This window comes from Helianthus annuus, chromosome 17 (genome assembly GCF_002127325.2).
Source record: "Helianthus annuus cultivar XRQ/B chromosome 17, HanXRQr2.0-SUNRISE, whole genome shotgun sequence".
Lineage (NCBI taxonomy): Eukaryota > Viridiplantae > Streptophyta > Magnoliopsida > Asterales > Asteraceae > Helianthus > Helianthus annuus.
Window position 1 is genome coordinate 123,575,220 of NC_035449.2, and position 9,188 is coordinate 123,584,407.

General features: G+C 34.5%; 1 protein-coding gene across 1 annotated transcript; it reads right to left on the minus strand.

Moving 5' to 3' along the window:
• Positions 1 to 2,314: 2,314 nt before the first annotated feature.
• On the minus strand, positions 2,315 to 8,432 carry LOC110926414 (prohibitin-1, mitochondrial). The gene is made up of 6 exons (XM_022170177.2): positions 8,280 to 8,432; positions 5,823 to 6,004; positions 4,188 to 4,304; positions 3,668 to 3,838; positions 3,130 to 3,342; positions 2,315 to 2,741 (listed from the first exon to the last, which is right to left on the minus strand). Exons 2-6 carry the CDS (start codon positions 5,997 to 5,999, stop codon positions 2,556 to 2,558), a joined length of 864 nt encoding a protein of 287 aa, XP_022025869.1. The 5' UTR covers positions 6,000 to 6,004; positions 8,280 to 8,432; the 3' UTR covers positions 2,315 to 2,555.
• Between the last annotated feature and the right edge of the window lie 756 nt (positions 8,433 to 9,188).

The following is a 9,188-nucleotide window of genomic DNA, read 5'->3' on the forward strand; positions in this document are numbered from 1 at the left end:
CCCGCCCCACGCCCGGCTTTAAACTCCTGCCCCTTGGGCCACGCCGAAACCCAAGCCCACCCGGGGTGGTGGCTTGGGCGTTTTCAGCCAACCCACGCCCCATATCCCACAGTCTTAGGGCTATAAATGAACTGAACGAAGTAAATGTGTTCATGCACAATTACCAAACAATGTTGGGTTGGGGTGAACCGCTTGGCTTGGCCAAACAGTTAGATTTTGAATTTTAAATGCCCCGCTATGACTTGGCCAACAGCAGCGAATAGGAGTCCGCCATGTCATATTGATAGACCCGCCCCACGCCCGGCTTTAAACTCCCGCCCTTTGGGCCACGCCGAAACCCAAGCCCACCCGGGGTGGTGGCTTGGGCGTTTTCAGCCAACCCACGCCCCATATCCCACAGTCTTAGGGATATAAATGAACTGAACGAAGTAAATGTGTTCATGCACACTTACCAAACAATGTTGGGTTGGGGTGAACCGCTTGGCTTGGCCAAACAGTTAGATTTTGAATTTTAAATGCCCCGCTATGACTTGGCCAACAGCAGCGAATAGGAGCCCGCCATGTCATATTGATAGACCCGCCCCACGCCCGGCTTTAAACTCCTGCCCCTTGGGCCACGCCGAAACCCAAGCCCACCCGAGGTGGTGGCTTGGGCGTTTTCAGCCAACCCACGCCCCATATCCCACAGTCTTAGGGCTATAAATGAATTGAACGAAGTAAATGTGTTCATGCACACTTACCAAACAATATTTATGTTCACGAACACAAATAAAATCGACGAAAGCCACATAGCCTGGAGGTGGATGGCGGAGGAAGCAACGCTGGAACTTGAAGCCATAATAGTGGAATGGAGGTTGATAGGGGAATGGTGCATAAGCATGGTGAGAATAAGGTTTTCTATTTTAATTTTTAGAATAATAAAATAAATAGAAGTTAAAGAATATAAAAAGTTTAGATAAAATAATAAAAATACAAAAAAGTCAAGAACAACATAAAGAATCAAACATGAACGAATATGCTTACGAACACGTTACCGATCATTCACGAACACAATTGAACAAACAAGATCTATGTTCATGTTCTTTCATTTAACTAATCGAACGAAATTTCTTTTTATATTTGTTCATTTGTTAAACGACCATAAACAAACTTCCCACCGAATGGTTTATGAACTGTTTGCCGAACGTTTGGTTCGCTTACAACCCTAAATAGAGTTGATCAATAAAATATTATATTATAGAGTAAACTGCCAAAATGGTCCATGAGGTTTGGTCACTTTAGTACAAAACTCAAACATTTGAATCTGGATCCCTGTGGTTTCAATTTTAATTTTTAGAATAATAAAATAAATATAAGTTAAAGAATATAAAAAGTTTAGATAAAATAATAAAAATACAAAAAAGTCAAGAACAACATAAAGAATCAAACATGAACGAATATGCTTACGAACACGTTACCGATCATTCACGAACACAATTGAACAAACAAGATCTATGTTCATGTTCTTTCATTTAACTAATCGAACGAAATTTCTTTTTATATTTGTTCATTTGTTAAACGACCATAAACAAACTTCCCACCGAATGGTTCATGAACTGTTTGCCGAACGTTTGGTTCGCTTACAACCCTAAATAGAGTTGATCAATAAAATATTATATTATAGAGTAAACTGCCAAAATGGTCCATGAGGTTTGGTCACTTTAGTACAAAACTCAAACATTTTGAATCTGGATCCCTGTGGTTTCAATTTTGTTGTCATTTTCATCCAAAAGGAAAATCTAGTCAGATTTTTCAGTTAACATTCAGTTTTTTGTCTTTTTCCTTCTTTTTAATTTTTAATTTCCCGACTTGAGGAAGCAAGCACCGGCCAGAGTGCCCTTGAAGCTTAGTTATCAATATCTTCTTTATGTGATGGCTCTCGACATCTTTGTTGTAATAAAATATTAAAAGACCATTTTCCCTTCATTAAAAGGGAGGAAAATGACAAAAACTGAATGTTTTGATTTTAAATGAAAATGACAACAAAATTGAAACAACATAGACCCAGATTCAGAATGTTTAGGTTTTGAGCTAAAGTGACAAAAGTAACCAAAACTCTTAGACAATTTTAGCAGTTTACTCCATATTATATAATCATTGATAAGGGAAAAAATTAAAGGAAATCGTTGAGTAAACAAATATTTTATTTTCATAAAGCAAACATTATAGAATTTTTATAGAGATAAATGTATACAACTTAGCAGGTAAATTCTAAGTAGCATTAAAACCTCATTCTATACAAATGTAACGTAGAAATAAAATCGGACTTTACTTGTATAAAAACACAAGCGAAATAGAACCACGTTCATTACCATATAATGCTTGTTCATGTCCACATGATGATAACCCAGAAATACCCCAACAAAGTTAAGACCGTTGATGTTCCGTGGATTAGGATTATTTTTAAACGCACTCTACAGTTGATAAACTGACCAGTAACCATCATGCATTACAAATCATAACCGACGAGTCTCTCGGGTTCTAGAAAACGACAAAAAGAAAGCGATGTAGTCTAACTACTTCTTTTCCAGACTCATCTCCTGAAGGTTGAGCAAGAGATTATCCGCATTCAAGAGGACTTTGTTGGATGAACTTGCCATTGTTGCTGCGATTTCTCGGGCAGCTTCGATTTTCCTCAGTGTTATAAATGCTGGATTGTTGGCAATTGCTTGTCCTATCAATTGAGCACTTTTTGCCTCTCCCTGTTATCATCATGTTTAACGTGTTATATTTTATCTTTAACTGATTAATTAAATAAAAATAAAAAGGAGCCTATAAGAAAAATGATTTTTGAATAAAGCCTCTCAAAAACATTTTCTTTAAATAAGTTGAAATGTTATTTGACACACTAATTATTCATAAACAGATTTGAACAAAAACATGCTTCAGGGTCGATTCATAGAAAATAGCGTACTAGTTTTGACCCCAAACCAGCCCGTTTATTTTGCCACTACCTTCCAAAAATGTTTATTAAGAAGATTTTACAGAAGTTTGAAATCATATTTCACAAATTTATTACCCAACCAGTCAACAAGTGGCAAATACCCATAACCCAACCCGTTTTGCTGGGTCAAATATAAAGAGTGTTACCTGTGCTCTGATGATAGCACTGCGCTTGTCTTGCTCAGCCTTTTCGACAACAAATTTGGCCCTCTCAGCCTCCTGTGCAGCAACTTGCTTGGCTTCAATTGCAGCAGTAAATTCTCTCCCAAATGTAAGACTTGTGATGGATACATCATCCAGGGCAATGTTGAAATTTGCGGCTCTCTCTGTCAGTATTCTCCGTATTTCCCTACTAACAGCCTACACAACACGTTTTTACATAAATGCCGTCACTTGTAAAAGAAAAATATCTTCAACTTGGCCCAATAGTGCTCACAATATCAATTATCAAGTTATAAGAAAAAATCTCCTAATACTAATCCTTGAAAAAATATAGAAAAATATTTAGACATTATAAGATAGGTTGGGTGAAGGGGTTAGTTGTTAGTTGAAGTACCTTTAATATAAAATACTTTACATAAACTGAGATTAGAATTAATTACAAAAATATATTTTACAAAAAAATGTAACGATCAAACAAAACTAGGTTACTTAGTCAAGATATAACATGCGGTATGTGGCATACCTCTCTCTGAGTAATAAGCTGACTAGCATTATATTGCGCAACCACAGCTTTCAGTGTTTCATGAATAATTGATGGCAGGACTCTCTCGTTGTAATTTTCACCAAGCGTTCGATAAACAGCGGGTAGTTCATCAGCAACAGGACGAGTAAGCACTCGAAGACCTATTTTCACCTGATTCATTCAATTCAACTAATATTTAGACACACACACACACATATATATATATATAGAAAAAGTATATCGTATATTACGGCTTAACGTACTTAACGTACAACAACGTGCATGATTTGTTCTATAACATGCGTGATTATTGTGTCTCAACATGCGTGATTATTGTGTTTCAACATGCGTGATTTTGGATTTTTGAGTTATAACGTGCGTGATTTTAGAATGAACGTGCGTAATTACTTGTCGTACGTGATGTACGTTAAGCCGTAATGTACGTTAACCTTCCTCATATATATATATATATAAAGTTCTCACTGATAGATACATAGTAATAAGAGTTACAGAGTGATACCATTTGTAGATCACGGCTTCCAGAAGTGCTTTCTACAAGATGGGGTCGCGCACGAACATCATAGATGACTGGCCTTTCAAACCAAGGAATCATGATGTGTGTACCTTCTGGGTAAACCTATTTATTAAACAAGTAAGCTTTTAGTACAATAATACTACTAAAGTTTTGTATATTTTTTGTATTTGCATCCATAAAAGCATTTTTGATGTGATGAAAACTCACAAATGGCATGCAACAAAGTAGAAATGTATTTTTATCGAGATGTGAAGCCACCTCTTTCATATGTTCGCAATGTATTAGCATCACAAGAATGATATTTGTTTGCAAGTTACATAAACACAAATTACTGCTACACTAACTTAAAATAATATTAAAATAAAGATTAAAGTTATTTAAAAAAGGACACTCGATACGAAAGACAGTGATACATCTTCAAGGAAAAAACTTTATCAAAAATCAAAACCAGGGCCGCACTTAAGAAGCTAAAAAACCGCTAAGACTCGCAAGATGCTGAAACAGTGTTGAGATGCTTGAATGAACCAGGTTAACTAAAATCGATACATACGAGGCCTAAAGTCCATAGAAAACATCCTTACAATCTTGATGGATAATAAAAAAAAGCATAAACGCCTAAAATGTAACCAGATATCCTTGCATGCTGGAAATAAACCATTTATACAACTGTGCAGTAGTTTTTACTAATTACCATAAGCCTCTAACATAGTAAACGACATAACAGTAAGCATGGATTACTTGAAAAGTCTAATAAGTAATAAAACCCTATAAACCATTTAATAAGAAAAAATATTCACAAACATCTCATGATTAATCATTCCTTTACATATTCACTTAAAAAGAGATAGCAATATCAAATATGGAGATAAAATTTTGAACAAAAACAAAGATAGAACTGGTCATCTTAAATCCAAGTAGCCTTCTATTCCTTCTACCATAGTTATTAAAGGGGCTAGGCGCACTCAAGGCGCATAGGCCTCGCCTTGGGCCTAGGCGCAAAGCGCAAAAAAAGCGAGGGCCTGAGAAAAATAAAGCGCATAATCAAAAAAATAAAAAAATATTTTATGTATACGAAAAAGAATACTATTCTTCAAATAAAATAAACAAAATCTATTATATAACACTTTATATCATCTATTTAGTACCAAAAGTCATAAAATATTAGTGTATTAGTGTAGAAAAATAGTTTTCCCTAGATAATAGTAGAAATCTGGTGAGAATCTTGTCGGAATGTTGAGAATTTGGCCGGAAACTCTCCTGAATCTAGGAATCTCGCCGGAATGTGTGCCTGAACCATCACCTGGAGAATTAAAGCGCAATTTTCTCGACTTAAAGCGCAGCTGCCTCACCTCGCCTGAAAAATGGGCCTAGGCGCAAGAGGCGATGGCTTTTAACAACTATGCCTTCTACAACTAAACTAGAAGTAGTCACCATTTGACATTTGTAAACATGATAGTCAATTTAGCATATGTATCAACATAGAAACATGAATGACAGAATAAAGCTTTGTGACATTTAAAGATTACCTGCTGATAATTACTTGTTAAATGATACACATACATAGCCAAATCTAAAATGAAAGGTTGAAGAAACTCGATGAGAACAAAAGACAAAACGAACCTTATCTTTGACACCAACTATACGGTTGAACACAATAGCACGATGTCCTCCTTCAACGTTGTACAAACTGTTACCAGCAGCATACAATCCAAGACCAAGAACAGCTCCAAGCTTTATCAATGCGGAAGCTCCACGGGCATCAGGCATCTTGGGTACCTTCACATTGTTTAGATTCATCTTCCCTGCCATTATAATCCAAGATATATCATCATATCAGTTCATGCTAAAATGATATTAAGAAGTCAGTATTTTTGAAAATACCAAAGGCTGTTTAAAAAATCTGTTTAAAAAATATCATATTTTTGAAAAAAAAAATCTGTTTAAAAACTACCATATTTTTGAAAAAAAAAATCTGTTTAAAAATACCAAAGGCTGTGTGAAAACATATTTCACTATTATTTAAATCAAATACTCACATACAATTCATTATATGTTTCAGAATTAGTAAATAAGTTTCAACTTCAAATCTAAAAAACAAACCCTAACAATAACTTCATTACACTTGAAATCAAATGCTATGAGTTCAAAAACAGCCGGTGATAAATTTTCAACAAGAAAAGCACATCAATAGTTCTCAATTTGAAACTCAGCAGATTTAATCTACAAAAAACAATCAATCAACCGTTCGTAAAAACATAAGAGCAAATGCTCATAATGACATCAATGTACAGATTAATATGTAATGCATCTTCAAACCAATCCGAAACTCATAAATCACAAATTAAGCAAACGCAATATAGAACTGCAACTAGAAATTGTCGTAACGAACGCAATTAATCACACAAAACTTAAAAACAACAAAACTATGAAAAAATAAGCTCTGCTAGGGTTTTAGGTTTTCAAAATCATGTAAAATATGCAACAAACTACCTATATAACAAGCTCTAAACCAAACTTAAACCTAAACAACTTGGTTTAAAAAAGCGCGCTTGAAGCGCGCTTGAGGCGATGAAGCGATGAAGCGATCGGAAAAACGCTTTTTTGGCTCTGAAGCGCTGCATTACATGAAGCGAGCTGAAGCGAGCTTTAAGCGGTGAAGCGTTGAAGCTGTGAAGCAACGCTCCAGCCAATCAGATCACTATTTGGGCCATTTTTTAAGCGACAAATTCCGGCGACGGAGTTGCTTTCAGCCGGAAACCAGGAAGAAGGGGGAAGAAGAAGAAGAGAGATGCTGACGGCTGCGTATATGTCTTTTAGGTTTTTAGGGTTTTTATAAGTTAAGGTTTTTAAACATTTAACCCCTCTATCTTTCATTAGTTTACATTCAGTCCCTAAAACTTCTAACTTTTTACTTAAAAAGTGTAAAGATAGTTTGTCTATTTAAACATTTAACCCCCTCTATCTTCAGTAGTTACATTTGGTCCTTAAACTTTTTAATTTATGCATAAAAGTACAAAATTAACATTATAAAATACATATATATAATATGGATAGCTATTTTTTATACATATATATAAAATTAACATTATATATAATTATATATAATATGGAGCGCTTCGTATACGTGAAGCTCTCGCTTCGCGCTTGAAGCTTCGCTTAAAGCTTTTGGAACCAAAACGCTTCGGAGCGCTTCGCGCTTTTTTAAACCAAGCTAAACAAACAAATTAAAGATCTCAAAACACACTAAACACTTCCTCGTATCAGCATCAATGTACAGATAAATTTGTAATGCATCTTCAAACCTATCCGAAATTCATAAAAACACGAATCAAACAATGCAATACAAAACTGTTACAGAAAATTTATGAAACGAATGCAAATGATCACGCAAAGCGTGAGCACAGCAAAATATCAAGAACCTATGCTCTGCTAGGGTTTTCGGTTTTCAAAATAACATATAACATGCAACAAACTAACTATATAACAAACTCTCAAACAAAATTAAACCTAAACAAACAAATTACAGATCTCAAAGAACACTAACAACTTGCTCAAATCAACATCAATATACAGATTTATCTGTAATGCATCTTCAAACCTATCCAAAACTATAAACCAAGTCCAAAACTCTTTACCCAAAAAAACCTATCCAAAACTCATAAAAACACGAATCAAACAACACAGTACAAAACAGTAACTGAAAATTGAAAAAACAGATGCAAATGATCACACAAGACTTTAGCACAACAAAATTACGAAAGCATATGCTCTGCTAGGGTTTTAGGCTTTCGAAATCACATATAATACTCAACAAACTAACTATAACAAGCTCTGAACCAATTTAAACCTGAACGAACAAATTACAGATCTCGAAACACACTAAAAACATGCTCGTAAGGTCATCAATGTACAGATTGATGTGTAATGTATATTCAAACCGATGCGGTACAAAAACTGTATGTGAAAATTGATGAAACGGATGCAACTGATCACGCGAACAATATAATTACGAAAACCTAGGGTTTTAGGTTATCGAAATCACAAAAAAAAATGCAACGAAATTGTAACATATTGTACCTTTATCGAAGGATTCAGAGTACGGTGGCGTTGCTGCCAATGAACGGAGGATGAAACGGATTTAAAGGTGGAAGTTTAACGGCGGTTGAGGGTTTTGGAGAGCAGATGAAGTGTCCTCCAAGAATAGTGTCAAAAACCCTATTTGTTTTGAACTTTTTTAAATTAATAATAATAATAATAATAATAATAATAATAATAATAATAATAATAATATATTTCTTATGTTATTTTCTTAAATATATTTAGTTGTCTCGGGGTTAAAAATGTTGAATTGCCATGAAATGCGGCGAGAGACACGTCGATTTTAAATGAAACTACTAATAACGTTCGCGCTTGCTGCGCGGGTACAAAACAAAAATTGAATGAATTAGTCTAAGCGTTATGTGATATGTTAATCATGCGCACGTGCATTTCAACGTATCCGATTGAACTCAATGTAACCTATATAAGCATTCAGATTAAATCAAAACGTAAACTAAATCGAATTTATACTGTACAATCATAACATATTATACGGTATTAATTAGGGTTTTTAAAAAAGGAGAAAAACCACAATTTGACTCCGCTCATTTCAACAAAATTTACGAAAGGTACATAAAATAAGCACGAAAATATATTATATTTGACCTGGCTCGTTTACGAAAAAAATTTACGTCGAAACGTAGAACAACTCGAATTAATAAAAACACATATATAAAAATATGCACATAAAAATGGTTTTTCTAGATGAACACGTATTATATTTGACCTGACTCGTTTCCGGAAACAATTTACGTCGAAACATAGACACACTCAAATTTATACCGACACGTACATAAAAATATGAAATGTAAAAAGGTAATTAACAAAAGAGATTAACGAACGAAAGTTATTTAGAGAAAATTAATTTAGTAAAAACTAGTAGCTAAA

Excerpts from the sequence above, each read along its gene's own strand:
- LOC110926414 (XM_022170177.2), bottom strand. The coding sequence starts at position 5,999 with ATGAATCTAAACAATGTGAAGGTACCCAAGATGCCTGATGCCCGTGGA. Across the intron at positions 4,305-5,822 it reads TAGTTGGTGTCAAAGATAAG|GTTTACCCAGAAGGTACACA; the intron begins GTTCGTTTTGTC and ends TTTAATAAATAG. Across the intron at positions 3,343-3,667 it reads AGCTTATTACTCAGAGAGAG|GCTGTTAGTAGGGAAATACG; the intron begins GTATGCCACATA and ends CGTGTTGTGTAG.